The sequence below is a fragment of the Pongo abelii genome, chromosome 23, assembly GCF_028885655.2.
Source record: "Pongo abelii isolate AG06213 chromosome 23, NHGRI_mPonAbe1-v2.0_pri, whole genome shotgun sequence".
NCBI lineage: Eukaryota > Metazoa > Chordata > Mammalia > Primates > Hominidae > Pongo > Pongo abelii.
Genome location: NC_085929.1, coordinates 52330978 through 52350737, shown reverse-complemented (window position 1 = coordinate 52350737; position 19760 = coordinate 52330978). Strand labels below are relative to the sequence as shown.

General features: G+C 40.9%; 1 protein-coding gene across 5 annotated transcripts in view; it reads right to left on the bottom strand.

Moving 5' to 3' along the window:
* Window positions 1–19760, bottom strand: part of ATXN10 (ataxin 10) — a 170732-nt gene that overhangs the window by 16158 nt on the left and 134814 nt on the right. For 2 of the 5 annotated variants that reach the window (XR_010139423.1, XM_063722670.1), the window contains exon 11: window positions 1–19760. This exon is cut by the window's left edge. Coding sequence is in view for 3 of the 4 variants with exons in the window: in XM_063722670.1 (XP_063578740.1) it covers window positions 19631–19760 (130 nt within the window). In the remaining variant the exon portion in view is untranslated. 5 annotated transcript variants of the gene reach the window in all.

Sequence of the window (19760 nt, the reverse complement as noted above, 5' to 3'; positions counted from 1 at the left end):
TCTTGTTGTAGGATAGAGTGTTCTGTGTATGTCTGTTAGATCTAGTTTGTTTATTAAGTCCTCTGTTTCCTTACTTACCTTCTGTCTGGTTCTTCTATCCATTATTGAGAGTAGGGTAATGAAGTTTCCAACTATTACTGTAGAACTATTTCTTCCTTCAGTTTTTGCTTCATATATTTTGGCCTGTTATCGGTCTGTGCAAATGTTTATATCTGTTGTATCTTCTTACTGTACTGAAACTTTAATATATTATGTTCTTCTTTGTCTCTTGCAACCTTTATTTGATTTAAAATCATTTTGTCTGACATCAGTCATGTCTGCTCTCTCTTACCATTTCCTTATACTATCTTTTTCTATCCTCTTATTTTCAACCTATTTGTGTCTTTGGATCTAAACTGAATCTCTTGTAGACAGTACAGTTAGAGCAAGTGTTTTTATCCATTCTGTTCATCTCTGTCTTTTGATTACAGAGCTTGATCCATTTACATTTAAATAATTACTGATAAGGGCTTATTTATGTCATTTTGCTGTTTGTTTCCCATATGCCTTATAATTTATTTCTTGCATTACTGTCTTCTTTTTAGTTTATTTTTTGTACTGAAATGTTCAAGTTCCTTTTTCATTTCCTTTTGTGTATATTCTATAGCCGTGTGTGTGTGTGTGTGTGTGTGTGTGTGTGTGTGTGTGTGTGTGGTTACCATGGGGATTACATTTAACATTCTAAAGTTATAATACTCTAATTCTAATTTATGCCAGTTTTACTTCAATAACATCCAAAAATGCTGCTCCTTTACAGCTCTGTTTACTCCTTTTGGTTAACATAAAAAAAATTATAACCTTATATGCTGTGTACCCCAAAATATAAACTAGTAATCCTTTTAGACATATTAGTCTCTTAAAATATGTAGAAAACAAAATGTGGAGTTATAAACTAGCTTGTATATTGCTCATGAATTTATCTCTATTGAGATCTTTATTTCTTTATATAGCATCAAGTTACTGTCTGTTGTCTTCTCATTTCACCCTGCAGAATTACTTTGAGCATTTCTTGCAAGGCAGGTCTAGTGGTAACAAACTCCATCAGCTTTTGTTCGTCTGTGAATGCCTTAATTTATCCCTCATGTTTGAAGGACAGTTTGGACAGACAAATGATTCTTAGTTGACAGTTTTTTCTTTTAGCACTTTGAACATTTTGGCCCACTGCCTTCTGACCTCCAAAGTTTCTAATAAGAAAACTGCTGATAATCCTATGGATTATCTCTTGCATGTGATGGGCTGCTTCTTCCTTGCTGCTTTTAAGATTCTCTTTATCTCTGTCTTTCAAAACTCTGACTATAACGTGTCTCCTTGAGTTCATCTTACTTGGAGTTCACTGAGTTTCCTGGATGTATATGTTCGTGACTTCCATCAAATGTGGAAAATTTTCAGTCATTTCTTCAGATATCCTCTCTGCCCTTTTCTCTCTCTTTTTCCTTGTTTCCCACAATGCGTATGTTGGTTGGCTTGATGGTGTTCCACATATTCCTTAGGCTCTGTTCACTTTTCTACAACCTTTTTTCTTTCTGCTTGTTGGACTTAATATTTTCCATTGTCCTAGCTTCCTTCTGCCTGCTCAAATCTGTCTTCGAATCCTTTTAGTAAATTTATTTCAGGTATTGTACCTTTCGGCTCCAGAATTTCTCTTTGATTTATCTTCAGGTCTTCTATCTCTTTGTTGACATTTCATTTTGTCCATATTGGGCTTTCTGTTTTGTTTTGATTTAGAGACAGGGCCTGGCTCTATTCCCCAGGCTAGAGCACAGTGGCACAATCTCAGCTCATTGCAACCTCCACCTCCTGGGCTGAAGACATCCTCCCACCTCAGCCTCCCAAGTAGCTGGGACTACAGGTGCACACCACCATGCCTGGGGCTAATTTTTGTAGAGATGGGGTTCTGCCATGTTACCAGGCTGGTCTCAAACTCCTGAGCTCAAGCCATCTGCCTTGGTAGGTGCTGGGATTACTAGTGTGAGCCACTGCACCTGGGCTTGTTCATATATTGTTTTATTGATTTTCCACACATGTTCCTTTAGTTCCTTGAGCATCTTTAGTAAGACACTTGTTTTAAAATATAGTAGATGAATCCAAGAATGGTTTCTGTTTGTTTCATTTTTTCCCCCTTGAATGGGCCTACTTTCCTGTTTCTTATGTATGCCTTATGATTGTTTTTTAAATGGGACATCTAACTCTAATAATGTGGTAACTCTAGAATTCAGATTCTAAGCCGAAGTGTTTGCTACTTTTGTTACTGTTCATTATTATTTCTGGATAGTTGCAGGCTTTCTCTGTGCCAAGGATAAACCTTAGGTGTAAATTTAAGATCTTCTCAGGTCTTCTCTGAGCCTATGCTATTCCCTGGGAATCTACGGTAACTTTCTAATTTTCCCTGTATATATAGTTATTTTTCGATGTCCTAGTATTTAATGCCTGGTTCCCAAAAGATGCAAAAGAAAAATAAAGGGAAGAGGGAAAAAGGGTGCTGGCCTTTTAAATACCCAGAAAGCCACTTCAGCCAGAGGTGGAAGGACTTACAACAATGGGGGTAGGTGCAACAATAATGGTCTCCACTCCTTTGTACCTCTGTGATCAAAAGCTGAAATCAGTCATCAGAGCACTGACCCCAGATATTTGCATGTCAGGGTCTTTTTGGCCCACCCTACCTGGCTCCCACAAGCTGCTTGCAAGATGCTCTAGGAACAGTGTACAGCTGTCTGCCATAGGACTGGGGATGGAAGAGGAATAGCTGCCACTGTGCTAGAGCTGAAATTGACAGAAGTTAACTCCACTTTACCATTCAAGCCTTCTCGTGGACACTGCAAGACTTCAGTGGACTTCAGAGTACCAAAAAAGTTACATCAGATTCAGTACAAATGTTGTCTAGGTGAGAAGACAGATTCCTGGGACCTCCTACCCATGAATTTCCCTGAACCCTCTACCACACAAATCTGTTATTACTGTCGTTGTTACGTCTTTATCTTGAGGTCAACAAAGACAGGTTATAGATTCTGGGTATCATGGAAAAAGCTAGATCACATCACCTCTGTCCATAGATAAAAACCTCTATCAATTCAGCTATCAATACAAATTTGTTTTCTAGCTGCCACCACACAACCATGGATATGTGATGTGTTTACTGCATTTTGTAAGTCATTGTTCCCAACTAGCATCTGATGCCACTTGAAGATTTCATTAAATATGACATGATTCTTAGAGTTTCCTCATTTTCCCTTTACCAATTTTCAACTAAGGGATGGAAAGTAAAGACAATCACTATGGAAGGGGGAGAGAGCAGAGATGGTGCCTATGTTTACTCTAAATATCAGTTCAGTGCCTTGAAGAGAGTTAGATGCAGAGAAATAAACACATAATTACAAAGTATTATGAAAGCTACAATGTTAAATTACAGGATAAGGTGAAACAATAAAAAAGGGGCCTTAAATCTGAGTTGGGATCATGAAAGACTTATCTTAAGTAAATAATATTTAAATCAAACTCAAAGGTGAGTAGGAGTTGGCCAAATGTAGAAAGGGGAGAACTCCAGTGAGAGGAACAGTATGTGCAGGTCTCTGTGAGGTGCAGGGGCAGTGTGGGATATTAGAAGAGGGTGGCCAAAGTGCCGGAAGGAAAAACAGGACGGGCTGACTACACTCAGCAGGTAAGAGCGTGGGGAAGGCAAAGGAAGGTAGGAAGGTAAGTCCCTGCTCCAGAACTTACTGCATACCCACTGTACCACCATGTGCCAGGGACTACCAAAACAAACAAACAAAAAAACGAAGAAGTAAACATGATGTGCTTTGCTCTCAAGGAGCTCACAAAAAAGTACAAGTGACAGACCCAGCAAGGGCACGTCACAAGATGCTGAGGGCACAGAGTCTCCCAGGAGTCCCTGCCCCCAAGCCTAGCAGGGGGTGTGCCCACCTACCATACTGAAACCTTCATGGGAGCACACAGTGTCTCTTTTTTGGTCAACCATTGTATCCCTAGCAGCTAGAACAGTGTGCAGCATATAACATACCAGCTACTCAATAAATACCTGCCGAATAAATGCATGAACATAATGATACAGCAATTGACTGAATCCAGCAACATAAAAGAAGGATAATATATGAAAAGTTGGTTAACATTCAAAATTTGCCCTACCAGATACCAAGATCATAAAGTCACGATGATTACAAGAGTACAGTACCAGGCCAGGGACAAAGAATACAGCACAGGAAACAGAATCATGCCTGTAGGACAATGATTTATGACAAGGCGGTCCTGCAGAGCCAAAGGTGAAACGAAGGTTTTTAAATACTGAAACTGAAACAACTGCATAACCACAGGGGAAATTAAAAAAAGACAGAATCCCTACTGTACACCATAAATAAGAATTACAATTCTGATAGATTACAAATCTAGATAGAAGGCAAAACTGTAAAGCTTTTAGCATACTTTTATGACCTCAGAGTCTTCGATACGACACAAAAATCACTAAACATAGAAGGAAAGACTGATAAATTTTACATTAAAATTGGGAATTTTTATTTATTAAAACACCATAGAAGTCAGAACAGAAGTTACGTCTGGGGATTGACAGTGAGGGAGATGGGACACTCAAGAAGCCTTCTAGGGAGATGGGCATGTTCTGTATTTCCTTCTGGGTGATGGGTACATACGTCTGTACTTATGTCAAGATGTATACTTAAAAATTTTGCAGTTTATTCTGTAAGTTATACCTCAATGAAATAATAAGACACCATGAGGAAAGTAAGAACAAAGATGGATGGGAGAGACTATTTCAACACATACAACTGAACAAATAATTTTTATCCTGGATATAGAAAAAAGTTCTTAAAAATCAGTTTTTAAAACACCTAACTATGGGCAAAAAATCTGAACAAACTCTACATGACACAAGAAATCCAAATAGCCAAAAATCACAAAACTGTGTTTATTAATATTAGAGAAATTCGACTGGGCACTGTGGCTCAAACCTGTAATCCCAACACTTTGGGAGGCCAAGGCAGACGGATCACCTGAGGTCAGGAGTTCAAGAACAGCCTGACCAACATGATGAAACCTCAGCTCTACAAAAATTAGCCAGGTGTGGTGGCGGGCACCTGTAATCCCAGCTACTCGGGAGGCTCAGGCAGGAGAATCACTTGAACACAGGAGATGGAGGTTGCAGTGAGCCAAGATCGTGCCACTGCACTCCAGCCTGAGCGACAGAGCAAGACTCTGTCTCAAAAAAAAAAAAAAAAAAAAATTAGAGAAATTCAAATAAAATCACAACATATTATACTCCTCAGAATGGCAAATATTACAAGGTCTGACTGCATCAAGTGTTGGCAAGAAGGCAGAGTGAAAGGAGCTTTCATATACTGCTGATGGAAAACAGGTACCACTACTCTGAAGAGTTTGGCATCATCTAAGATAAAGATATACATGCCCTAAAGCCCAGAAATCCCATGCCTAGAAAAACAACCACACATAGGTGTAGCAGGACACATACACTGTACCAAGATGCTCACAGCAATAACTGTAATAGCCCCAAAGTGGAAATATGACAAATATCCACCAACAGTAGAATGCAAAAATGTTAAAATTTCTTGCAATGAAATGCTATAAAACAGACCAAACACAATTTTGGTGAATCTCACAATCATGATTTTGAATGATAGGAAACAAAAGAATGCAGGCTATGATTCTGTTTATATGAACTTCAAAGACGGCCAATCTACCAGACATGGTTTAGACACACTCTGGAGCTGACGCTGGGGAAGATCAGGGAAGGCCTGGTGCTGGTCAGGCCAGCGGAGGACTGGATGGATTCCTCAGGGAAGGCTGGCAGTGTTTTTTCCTCTCGACCTGAGTGTTGGTATGTGGATGTCTGCTTTATAATTATTTGCCACGTGTATACATATATATTGGCTTCACTTTTCAGTATGCACGTTACATTTCAAAATAAAAACAAGAAGTTTTAAAAAAACTAGGATGACCGAAGTGAGACCTGAAGTGTGAGGGGGATCTGCCAAATGCAGTTCACAGGTTGCATCAGATAGACAGCACCAAGAAATACAGCCCCCAAATGTCAAGATGTATACTTAAAACTTGCAGTTTACTATATGTAAGTTATATCTCAATGAAATAAGACATCATGAGGTACTAAGATGGATGGGAGAGACTATTTCAACACATACAACTGAACAAATAATTTTTATCCTGGATATAGACTCACAAATGTCGCCATGATGTGCAGTGCCTTCCCAGCTCAGGTGCCTGACTTGCTTTTTCTGCATCAGAAACCTAGCAGGGAGAGGAGGTTGGGGTCTTTCACAATCATCATTTTCTTCTTGAAAACCCATTAGGATTTCCTGGTGCTTCCTAATTATGCCTGGAGGAAACTGTGCTAGGTTTTTTTTTTTTTTAAAGAGACGGGTCTCACTATGTTGCCCAGGCTGCTCTCAAACTCCCAGGCTTAAGCGATCCTCCTGTCTCAGCCTCCTGAATAGAGGGGAGGCGTGAGCCACTATGCCTGGTAATTGTACTCGTTTCTACAAGTGCTTTAGGAGAGAAACACAAAGGAAGTGGTTTTGATTCTGACACACTTTGGCTTCTCTCAAAAAACTGGGAAAATATTTTGACTTTTCTACAGGCTTTTCCTATCTTCAGTCAGAAAGTGCACATCTCTATCTGAATCTGACAGAGTCATCATTCTCTGAGCTTCTTGGAGAACGTTAAAGTTAGGTCATTTTCCAAAGACGAAGGCAAGACTCTCTTGTAAAAGTTAAGTCTCGTCATATTCAGGTGAAAAATCTGAAAGGCAAGGCTGGGTCCTTCTCATAGAAACTCAAACCATTTCTATTCGTGCTTTTCCCTGGCTTCTGTCCACCACTGAGGCTCTTTCATAGCACAGGGCCTGTTTTCAGCTGTGCTCAGTTAACCCTGAAGAAAAGGTCTGTCCATTCCCCAAGATGACTTTCCCGGCAGCTCACAAAAACCAACCACCATTGTTGGGATGGCCGGGGTAAGCAAACCACCCTGGCAATGCCTGTGGCCACGGGGTCCAACATCTTTTGTCTTGACCTCAATGAAGATTTTAAGACTAAAGAATGGTAAGAGTTGAAAAGGTGAGCACATCTAAAAGTTAGCTTTATTTTTATACATTCTCCAACGAAGGGATAATGTGGATCCTCAAAACCACAAGGATCAGAAAGCCCAAAGCAGCCAGAGGCTTCCCTTTTCCTCCAGCCACCCCATCTCACTCCATAAGAAGCAGTCAACTCCAGGCAGAAAAGCAGACCTCTGAATTCCCTCCAAGTTGCTCAGAGTCCAAGTTGCTTATCATTAGAAGAAACACAAATGAGAGATGTGCAGGTTGGGTCAGAGCCTCTGAGTAGGCCGGCCTTTCTTCTACCATCCCTTAGCGTTCTGTCCTGTATTATCACAATGGCCTGTTTCTCCAACTAGACGGTGATCAGAGCTTGCATCTTCCTTAGGTTGGTGGTCCCACCGTAGCACACGGCCTTTTCATTTCCTGGATAAGGAAATGAGTGCCTGCTTATAAGTCCCATTGGAGATTTTCCTTCAAAGAACCCTTCACAGAATCCAACAGACCCAATACGTTTTTGTTTTTTAATGTATTGGTCCTAGAATAACTGGTACAGAGAATAGAACACTTCCTGATCCTGATAGAAATGATCATCTCAAAATAAAACAGCCCAGGAGTTACAGTCCAACAGTGCTGAATGGCTGTGACACACTCATGTTTTGACCAGACCCTTGGTCACTGCTAAATGTGACTAAGGTCTTTTTAGACAAAAATCTTGACAATCATCAGGGTTACCGGAACATGTTCCTTTATGCCAAACTTTGGCTACACAGTCTCTCAAGTGTCTCACAAAATATATAATCTGTGTGGCAATGGTATTTAAGTTTGGCAATTTAAAAAGGTATTAACTTTCTCAACGTATCCAAAAGTCACTGCTGTTTTTAATTAATCTAATGCAAAAAGAAAAATTGGCAAATAATTAACTTCATAAGAAAATACATACATTAAATGATAATAATAATGTATACAAGCACAGACCACAGGCCAAGAACTCATCTCAGCACTTCATGCACAGGCAGTCACACTTCCTTCCAGTCTCAATCCAGCAGCTTTCCTGAAGTTTAAAGCTTCCTCCATGGGACTGCTGTGATCACAGAAGTGCCCAAGTGGTTCTGAGTCAACTATAATGAATATGTCAGTGATGTGGCTTGGTAAAGCCACCTGGGGACAGAGTGAGACATCATTATGCAGCATGGCAAGGGAGTCCTGTGACTGCCGAACTGTGTTCGTTCCGTGCAGAGACAGGCTCAGTGGAATCAGAGTGTGCTTCCCACCCACAGAGGCAGCATTTGAAGGAAACCATCAGGCATGTGGATTTTGGGCTGATACTTTAGGCTACTTTAGGCTTATGATCTGATCTTATACATCAGATACAAAATTTCTAAAATACAAAGAATTATAAAAGCTCTTTCTATTCTATTCTATTCTATTCTATTCTATTCTATTCTATTCTATTCTTCATACTACAGAGAAACCACGAGGAATGCAGGATGGCTACTCTGTTAAATGTACTGAGTAAACAATTTTGAAAAACAAGTATTTCATGTAGCTTCTAAATTTAAAATACTTTCTTAAGCTAGTAAGCTTACAACTGGTCTAGAATAGTGACTATTAAGGTGAAATTATTTAGGCATGGATTTCTCATGTTTTCCCTACGTGTCAGACTATGCAAGTTTTAGGCATGCAAAGAAGCCGGAGACACAGTGCACCAAGGTCAGGCCCCAGGGTGCTGCCATCAGCCTGCATCAGTCATGGGGCTTGACTCTAAGGAGCAGGTCCTTAGGAACAGGCAGTGTCCACATACAGTTTTGTTTCTGTTTTCAAATAAATGTTACATGGTGGCCCTTAGAACATTAACAGCGACCACTGAGAAGCACACTTAGGAAAACATGGCAGACAGGCAGCTGAAGTAACCGAGAGCAAGTCCAGGGAAGCAGCTTCCCACACCTCTTTCACACAACTTCCTGTGTGATGATCCCTGCCCCCGATCCCTGCCCTGATCCCTGATCCCTGATCCCTGCCCCGGGCCGCTGGAAGCGAGGGTGGTCACCTTCAGACCAAAAAGGACCGCCCACATGGCTCACACTGAGAACCTCGCTCTGAAAAACAACAGGCTGGCATCTTCTGACTGATGTGAGAATAAACATGAAGAATCTTGCTTTTAGCACAGGTAAACCAGACAAGCAGAACAGGAAGCGCTTTGACTCCTGAGAGCCAGGGAGAGCTGAGCAACCAGGCTTGGCAGGACAAACGCAAGACACTGGCCTGCAGGAACACAGAGGCCTGAGGCAGAGAGAGGGACGCAGTGACCGTGGCTCTAAAGACACACAAGTGCATAACTGTTAACGCCCTGGAAAGAAGCCAGGCTGTCTGCCAATCTGTACACTGTAAAACTCCCAGTGTGCTGACACAGCTTTAGATTCTAGCCTCTGTGATTCTGGAAGTGTAAGAAAATGAGGGGCACAAAACTAAAAGCTAAGTAGATAAAACCTGAAGGAGCACAACTTGGAATATTTACTTGTATAGTCTCATTTTAAAACGGTTTGATTGCCTGCCAAGACACCTGAGCGAGGAAAGGAAGTCCCTTTTCTGAAAGCTTATGCATTCCAGCATGTCCTTCTCCAACTTCTAGCTTCTCGCCCTGGGAGCCCGTTGCTAGGATACTAGGAGAGCTGGCTAAAGCAGGTCCCCCTCACTCTTTCACTAGGGATGGGTCTGTTTGAATGGTGACTCCTGCATCTGTGTAGTGGAGGCAGTTGGTGGCGGCGAGCCACCAACTGGTCTGGGCTGGGAGTGTCACCAATTCATCTCACAGTCCTGCACTCCGCAATCAGCTCCCTTCACTCACACAGGGCCCTGGGAGGCCTCCGCTCACCTGTGAAATCACCTTCTGTGTGTGCACTTGTTTGTCTTCATTGATTTGGTTTACGCAGATAAATCACAGTAGTTGAGGGTGGGAGAATTACTATACAACTTAAAAAAAAAAAATTAAGGCTGGGCAGGGTGGCTCACGCCTGTAATCCCAGCACTTTGGGAGGCCAAGGCAGGGGGATCACTTGAGGTCAGCAGTTCAAGACCGGTCTGGCCAACGTGGTGAAGCCCCGTCTCTACTGAAAATACAAAAATTAGCCAGGGGTCGTGGCATGTGCCTGTAATCCCCGCTACTAGGGAGGGTGAAGCACAAGAATCACTTGAACTCGGGAGGCGCAGGTTGCAGTGAGCAGAGATCGCGCCATTGTACTCCAGCCTGGGCGACAGAGTGAGACTCTGTCTTAAAAAAAAAAAAAAAAAAAAAAAAAAGTTAAATCAATGGGAAGCCATACCAGAAAGATTCTCTCTTAAAAGCAAAACAGCACTAATGGGTTTTCAATAACTGAACAATTAACACATAGTGCTTATAAGCTGTTTAATCCTGAGAATGTAGAAATAAGCGGAAGAGAGACCGCCCCTCCAGAGGAAGAAAGGCTGGCTTTGGCAGGAAGATGTCCTAGTCATTCGCTGCATCAAACAAACGTCAGGATGGCCAAAATGAGATATTAAAGCAGACACACATCGCTTTGTGAACACAGAGCAGGCGCTCCCTGGCATGGAAATTCGTTGCTATCTTTTACAAACCACACCGAGCCTAGCCAGCTGCGCCATCTCGAGGTGTTTAAGACACTTTCCTGAGGAGCCTCCTTCCGGCTGCTGTTTGGCAGGCCCGATACCATGCTAGATTCTCCATCAAGAAGAGTACAGAACAGAACATGTTCCTACGTTTATTCTAAGATTCCTGCATTCCCAAAGATGTGGCACTACAGTTCAGAATCTCCCAAATGGAAGCTCCAAAATGCACATGTGACTAATAAAGACTCCACGAGGTTCTGCAAGCCAGAACACCTGCTTCACACAGGCTTTCCCACATTTTATTAAAAGAAGGCTTCTCCCATATATTACCTATTAAGATACTACAGACAAAATATGCTTTGGAGCACATTTTGGAAACAGTCCCCTGGGTTCACAGGGTCCAATGTTGGGGATGCACTCAGGGTACGGGAGCAAGATGACATAGTTCCCGCCTGGGATAAACTTCCCTGGGGGGAAAGGTTACATATCTGGGTATTCTGGTGTGTCGTGTTCAGGGAGAGGCACAGCAACTCAACTCAACACACCAAATGGAGGCACTCAGCTCACTGAAGGGATCTAGAAAGAACTCTGAGAGGAAAACATACATGACCCAAGTCTAAAAGGAGGAAAGAGGGGAAACAGGAGAAGTATCTGCTTCCCAAGGAGCTACTATCTCAGTGCTCAGCACTTTCTCCTGATTATGATCTAAGATCAAAATAGGGCAGTGAATTTTTATTTATTTTTATTTTTTAGATAGAGTCTTGCTGCAACACCCAGGCTGGCATGCCAATGACACAATCTCAGCTCACTACAACCTGCGCCTTGCAGGTTCAAGCGATTCTCCTGCCTCAGCCTCCTGAGTAGCTGGGACTAAGGGTGCGTGCCACCACGCCTAGCTAATTTTTTTTTTTTGTATTTTTGGGAGAGAGAGTTTCACCATGTTGACTAGGCTGGTCTCGAACTCCTGACCTCAAGTGATGCACACACCTCGGCCTCCCAAAGTGCTAGGATTACAGGCAGGAGCCACTGCGCCCGGCCAGTGAATTTTATTGAGTGGTTACTATGTGCTAGATGCTCAGTAGGATTAATGAAATATTTTGTATCCAACACAGATGTATAGTCACCTGTCCCTCCAGGAATTACAATGGAAAGAAACACTGACATTCATCCTTCACATGGATGAAGGACCTGTGTGGAGTTTAAACGTCTGAATTAGGACCAAAGCCTTGGAGTCAGAGAAAGCTGGGTTTACACCCTGGCTCCATCAGAAGCCAGGAGAGCTTGGACCAGCTACTTTAACTCTCAGAGCTTTAGTTTCCTCACTTGTAAAATGGAAACAATTTTTTCCAACAAAGAGGACTGTTTCAGTGACACCATGAAAAAGGAAGGAGAAAGGGAGGGAAGGAAGGAGGGAAGGAAAGGAAAAAAATGAAAACAAAACAGAAAAATCCAAAGAGAACTGTTCTGAAAATGTAGCACAGGATTTGGCACACCAAAAGCACTCAATAAATGATTTAAACAATTTTAATATGAGTGCAGCAGAATGTCCCACCTGCACTGCTCATCTTAGGGAAGTTCTTCCACGTATACTTCCACGTGACTCCCCGCCACAGGAAGACTGAAAACATGTCCAGCACCCTCCTCCCCTGCCAATCCCTACCCTTTTACCCCACGTAACTATTATTCTGACTTCTGTTCCATAGATGAATCCTGCCTGTTCCTGAACTTCAGGTAGATGAACTGTACAGTACACGGTCTTTTTGAATCTGGTTTCTTTCACTCAGTATCATGCTAGTGAGACTCCTCCATGTGTTACACATAGCAGTTCACTCCTCTTTACTGCCATATGGTATTCCACGACATGAACACACCACAATTTAACTACCTATTCCACTACTGCACATCCGGGTTATTTCTACTTTGGGGCTCTGAAGAATAAGGCTGCTGTGAGCATTCTTGCACGTGTCTCCTAATGCAGCAGTCCCCAACCTTTTTGGCACCAGGGACTTGTTTCATGGAAGACAATTTTTCCATGGACGGATGGGGGTGTGAGGTTTCAGATAAAACTGTTCCACCTCAAATCATCAGGCATTAGTTAGATTCTCATAAGGAGCATGCAACCTAGATCCTTCACATGTGCAGCCCACAATAGGGTTCACACTCCTACAAGAATCTAATGCCGCCACTGATCTGACCGGAGACGGAGCGCAGGTGGTGATTGATGCTCACTCACCTCCTGCTGATCTGACCAGAGACGGAGCTCAGGTGGTGATTGAGGCTCGCTCACCTCCTACTGATCTGACGGGAGACGGAGCTCAGGTGGTGATTGATGCTCACTCACCTCCTGCTGATCTGACGGGAGACGGAGCTCAGGTGGTGATGCTCACTCACCTCCTGCTGATCTGACCAGAGACGGAGCTCAGGTGGTGATGCTCACTCACCTCCTGTTGATCTGACGGGAGACAGAGCTCAGGTGGTGATTGATGCTCGCTCACCTCCTGCTGTGCTGCCCAGTACCAGGTCTGTGGCTGACAGAATGGGGACTCCTCTTCTAATAAACATGTATCTGCATTTCTCTTTCGGGATCTGCATTTCTCTTTGGGGATATACTAGAGTGGAACTGCTGATTCACAGGATAGCTGTATGTTTAATGTTAGCAGACATTCCCAACCAAAAAGCTTTCCAAAGCAATTCTTCCTATTTACATCCCACCATCACGTATTAAAGTTCAGGCTGCTTCATATCCTTGCCATCACTGAGTATTGTTGGGGCTTTTAAATTAGCCATTCTGGTGGGGTCTAGTGGTTACTTGTTGTGGATTAAATCTGCATTTCCCTGATGACTAATGATGCTGAATTCATTCCATATGCTTACCAACCATTTGGATTTCTTCTCTTGTGAAGTGGCATGCAAGTCTTTAGTCCATTTTTAAAAATTGAATTGTTTCTTTTCCTTGTTGTTTTATAGAAGTCCTTATCCTCTGTCAGATATATGTAATGCAAACATCGTTTCAAAGTCTTTCTCTTACAGTTAGTGTTTTTAAGTTAGCCTTTGTATGCCTTAAGAAACCTTTGCCCAATCCAAGATAATAACCAAAGTCTTCTGTGATTCTTCTAGAAGCTCTTTTGTTTTACCATTCACACTGAGGTCTATAAATTCAACTTGAATTGACATTTCTGAATAGTGTGAGTTAGGATTCCCAGGTCACTTTTTCCCCACTATGGACATTAAATTGGTCCAGCACCATTTATGAGAAAAACCATCCTTTTCTCAGTGAACTTCAGTGAGGCCTTTGTTGAGTGTGGGTGAATCTGTTTTTGGACTCTATTCTGTTCGGTGATATTATTTGAGTTTCACCACTGACCCACAGTGCAATCACAGATGAAAATTTACCTTTCTTATAGGAATGAATAGCTACATAGGATATTTGCACAAAAACACTTATTTGTTGAGAAACTATTTCTGGGCACTTTATAGGCATGATAACATTTCACACTCACTATAACCCTGTTGGGGTAGGTCCCATTCTACAGACAAAGCTAAAACTTACAGAGATTGAGTGCAATGCTCGGAAATTAAGGAGTGGCAGAACTTGAGTGTGGGTCTGCCTGGCCACAGGACTGATGCCCTTGCCACTGTGCCGTTCTTCCTCAACATAGGATTACCGGGAAAACTACTGTTCAGTGATTATTCCTATAAACTCTTACATTTCTGTACAGAAGTGAATTTTGTTTTCTTACAAATTAGGTGTTTCAATTAAAAAAAAAAAAAAAGAAGAAGAAAGGAAGAAAAAAGAAAAAAACAAAAAAACCCAAAACAACCCAGTCTGGACTCTCATTCTATCCCTGTCCCCACACCCTCCCCCCAATAAAAACAATATGAAAAAAAAAAGCAAACCCACATCAAGGACAACCGATCAAAACACAGATCAAAAAAGAATGAAAGAAAAACACTTCAAATAAAGTTCAGCTGTTTCTATTTGGAAACAACAACAACAAAAAAATCTCACAATAAACTGACAAATAAGAAATTACCTCTGCGGTAGCGAAGCTGGAATTTTCCAATGGCATTGGCTACTGTGTCATTACTGTGGGTGACCCAAAAGTGAGTTGGGTGAGTGAACAGCTGGGCACTAGTTGGGCTTGCGTCCCTGAGGAGGCAGCAGCCAGGGCGGTCCTTCAGAGTTAAGCTTCCCCTTGTAGCTGGTGCCTTTTCCCTGGATTTGGAAATCCCTGGTGGTCTCTAAAAGCTACCTCCAAGAAATGGAAAAGGAACCCTTAAAGCCCCGTCCCCTACTGTGGGGCAGTTTTTCCTTCTAATCTGCTCTGACAGGCCAGTTTGGATTTCCTAACCCCTAGGGTGGCCGACAAAAGTGGAATCTTCTATACAGTCCTGACTGCAGATGTCCCATGGGGCCCGGGTAGACTCCTATCCAAAGGCATCCCAGGCCTCGCCCCTATCCCAAGAAGGACATTATCCAGAGTGCTCAGAGAAGAGTGGTATTGTTATTAGTGGATATTCGATATCAGCACTGATTCCTAGTCTTAGCATGCCCAAAATATCTATTGCTTTTTAACACAAAATACAAATATTAAATTCAATAAATCTTGGATGGTGCTAACTACTAGAAAAATGGGTTAAACCAAATTTTAAATAATATGACTGACAAACCAAGAATACTTAATTTACCAGAGTCGAAGAACCCATGGGAGACATTTCTCTTGAGCTTAGAACCACCCTCTCCCCCAAAATAAATAAATACACACACATGCACACGCACACATACACATATTTCACCAAGCTGCTCTTTGCTCATTTATTTATTATTTCCTTTTCCCATTCGGATACCTATCTAAGAAATATTTTTTGGTTATCTACTACATGCAAGACAATGGTATATTTATATTGAGGTGAAACACAGAAAACTTGATCCCTGCCCTTAGGAAACAATCCAGCAGGATTGCAGGTAATCCAGACATAAATGCACACATATTTAACAATAACCTGTGATGAGCTGAAGGAACAGAACAAGTTTTGGCAGGGATCGGCGAGGGTGGCCTATCTCGGCTGGGACTTGAGAGAAAAGACACAGAACGCTGGGTGTGACGCATGAGGATGACTGAGCCCGGGAGGAGCACAAGCAGAGATGTGCTTGGACGACTGCCTTCACGCAGGAACCGAGATCCTTCTCGGAAACAAAAACACAGGTGTGCCCGGGGAATGCTGAAGAAGGGGAGAACGGCACCGGATACAAACGAAGACGACCTTTTAGAATGTGATAGACTAGGCTTATTCTGAGGATGATGGGCAGTCTAGGAGGCTCTGTGAACAGGGGCATGCTTATGCAAGGTGGTGTGGCGAGTGGGAGAGTCAGAGAGGAATGATCCAGTTTTGGTTTTCAAAGATCATCACACTGAATGAATGGGGAATCAAAAATCACCTGGACCCAGCAGGAGCAGAAACTGAAAGATGAGTTAGGAAGTCACTGCCGAAGTTCAGGGCCAGCAATGATGCAAGTGTGGACTGGATGGTGGCACTGGGGATAGAGGCAATATCATCATTGTGTGAACATCACAGAAATGTACTCACATTCTAGGCTATATTACCTAGTAACCTACTACACACCCAGGCGGTATGTTATACCCTACTGCTTCTAGACTACAGAACTGTATAGCATGTAACTGTATTTAATATTGTAGGCGACTGTAATACAATAAGTATTTGTGTATCCAAACATAGAAAAGGTACAGTAAAAATACAGTATTACAGCCTTATGAGACCAAGGTTGAATATGGGTCTGTGCTGACCAAAACATTACTATGTAGCACATGACTGTATATACTTTACACAAGAAACACATCTCAGACAGAAAGGTTGAGAATAAAAGGACTGATAAAATTGTACCATGTAAATACCAATCCAAAGCAAGCTAGGATAGCTATATTAATATTAGGCAGAAAATCATTTTTAGAGATAAAGAGGGTCACTGCATAATGATAACAGGACTATTTCTCAGGACCTATCATACACCTTTACTTAAAAACCTTACCTCAAAACATATAAAGGGAAAATTTATATAATGAAAAAGAAAATTAGATGAATCCATAATCAAAGATTGACATTTTAAAACATCTCTCTAATTGATAAATCAAAGTAGACAAAAATATCAGTAAAAACATAAAAGTTTTAAATACCAGCATTTACAAACTTGACCTAATGTATGTATATACATTACTATACCCCACTACTGGAAAACAGACATGCTTTTCATGCTCACATAGAACATTTGCAAAAACTGACCGTATTACTAGGTTATAAATCAAGTCTCAATAAATTTCATAAGACAGAGGATATCAAGTAGGTGCTATTTGATCACAATGCATTTATACTAGAAATCAAGCTCCAAAAGATAACTAAACAATTCTTAATTGTTTAGAAATGAATTTCCAATAATCCACGAGTCAAAAAAGAAGGTATAACAAAAATTGAAAAACACTTTTAAATGAATGACAACAAAATAATACATACAAAAATCCATGCAATGGAGTTCAGGAAATATACAGAAAAGAGTAAAACTGAAAATTAATAATCCTAAATAAGTGGACAGATATAACATGTTCTTGGGTTGGAAACTAAGTATCGTATGTCAATTCTCATCAAATTCATTTCAGTCAATGCAATTTCAATGAATAACTCAGTACGTGGGAGCTTTAAATTGTTTTTGTTAGTGGTAAACGAGGTTATCTGTGTGTGTACAGATATATACATGTATGTGCATGTGCACATGACCAAATGTGTAGAATTTACACTGATTCTAAAACTTTTATGCAAAAATACAAATGACCAAAAATGGTCCTAACACTGTTACAAAAGAAGAGACAAACTGGAAGAACTGACTTATCCTTTATCAAGACATATTGGAAAGCTATAGTAATTAAGACCATCATACTGATGCAGGAATAGACAAAAAGATGAATGGAAAAAATGAGCAAACAGACTCAAAACTTATATCAATACTTCCGATAAAGGTGGCACTACAGTGAACAAACGCATGTTCTTTTCAGTAACTAGGGCCAGGACAATTGTGTGCCATCTGGAGAGAATAGAAATAGATCCTAACACACTCCGTACACAAAAGCTGACTCTAAATGAATTACAGACATATATATAAAAGGTAAAACTATAAAGCATTCAAAAGATAATATATTATTATCATCATAACCTCAGGGTAAAGAAATAGTTCTTAAAACAAGATATATGTGCAAAAACCCTTAACTATAAAGGAAAAGAGATGAATTTGACTAAAAGTAAAGAACTTCTGTTATTCAAAAGAAACTATAAAGAAAATGACAAGGTAATCACAGAACAGGAAAGAGAAAATACCAGCAACACATGTAGCTGACAAAGAACTTCAATCTAGAATATATAAAGATGTGTTAACAAATAATAAAGAAAAATATCCCAATGGGCAAAAGGTTTGACCAAGGACATTGTAATGTATACACACATACGCACATACACACACTCACACACACCTCAAATAGCAAACACTTTAGAAGATGCCAAGCCTCATTCACAGCGTGGGCAACAGGGAACGGGATGTGCAGTCCTAACTCCAGGGGAAGCACGAGGGAGGGAGGGGAGGAGGTGGTGTACAGGAGCTGAATGCTCATGTCATAATATAAACAGGTCACACCAAAACTTGATATATCAAGAAACAGCAATAAAGCATATTATTTAGATATACAAAAGTACCTACTAGAAGAAATAGCTAAGAGGGTGAATTAAAAAGTGTAAAAAGTGGAGCTAGAGATATTGTTCCCTTATTGAATGCCATTTGGTATTTAAAAATTCCCATATAGGTGTATTATTTTCATGAATTAAAAAAATAAAGGAAAAAATGCACAAGAAAGGGGGAAAAAGAGGGAATCGGAAGCGAGGAGTAAAGCAGGAGTCATTAGATAATTCTTTGGGAATAGCCTGGAAGGAGCATCAATGTGGTTTTACCTAGGGAATAAGGTGAATTTTGAAATTGTATCATGTCCTTATTTACTTTAGTACTACGAAGGCCAGATTTTAATTTATAGCTCACATCTAAAAACTGAATCTCTAGGCTGTAAGGCTTTTTCGTTTCTGACCATTCAACTACCATTCTCCCTTTGCACTGATATTTCAGTATGTGTCTCATAACTTACTACATTTTATATGCCTTTAAAATCTGGTAGGCTTAATAAATACAACTCCAAAGAATTACTGAATACACATAACACCAAAGATGCTTGTCATATTTTATCTTTTCTTAATGATTCAGGAGATTCTGTGATCTTGCAATGTTTCACTGATTATCATTCTAAAAGCCAGTTATCCAGCTAAAGATATAGCTATCCATATAAATTTTTACATGTGTAACTCTGAATCATTTCTCCACTACATGAATATGTTTATGTGGTTCTCTGCATGTGCTCTGTCTCCTCCCGGTGACTTGTAAGAACGCAGTGTGGGGAAGTGGCTAAGGTCAGGCACTCACATGTATAAAATCTGGTTCTGACCTCTGGGCAAGCTAGAGACTCAGTTTTATTTCATCATCTACAACATATGGATGACAATAATAGTATCTGCTTCATGGTGTCAGGGTTCAATAAAGCAATGGGTGTAAACACACAAGAGGGACTGAATGAATGTTTCCTGAAGGAAGAAGTGAATGAATGAATGGCCATCTGGCAAGGAGGACACCAAGGTGGAAGGTGCTGCAAGCATCTGTAGGCCTACGATGTGCTCGTGTACAACAGTCTTTTTATTTTTTGGTCTTTGCTAAATAAAAGCCAAGGACTAGCAATGAAAACCCTTCTTCACTGGAAGGTGAATTCAGGGAATGTAAAAGTAAACTGTGAGTCAATTTCTTTTTTCATAATAAATCATCATTTTCATTGGGAAATGCAACATCTGCAATTGTACCTGAACATTCTTGTACTGCTTTCCCATGACTAGAAGCTTTCTTCTTTTTTCTTTCCTTTTTGGGGGG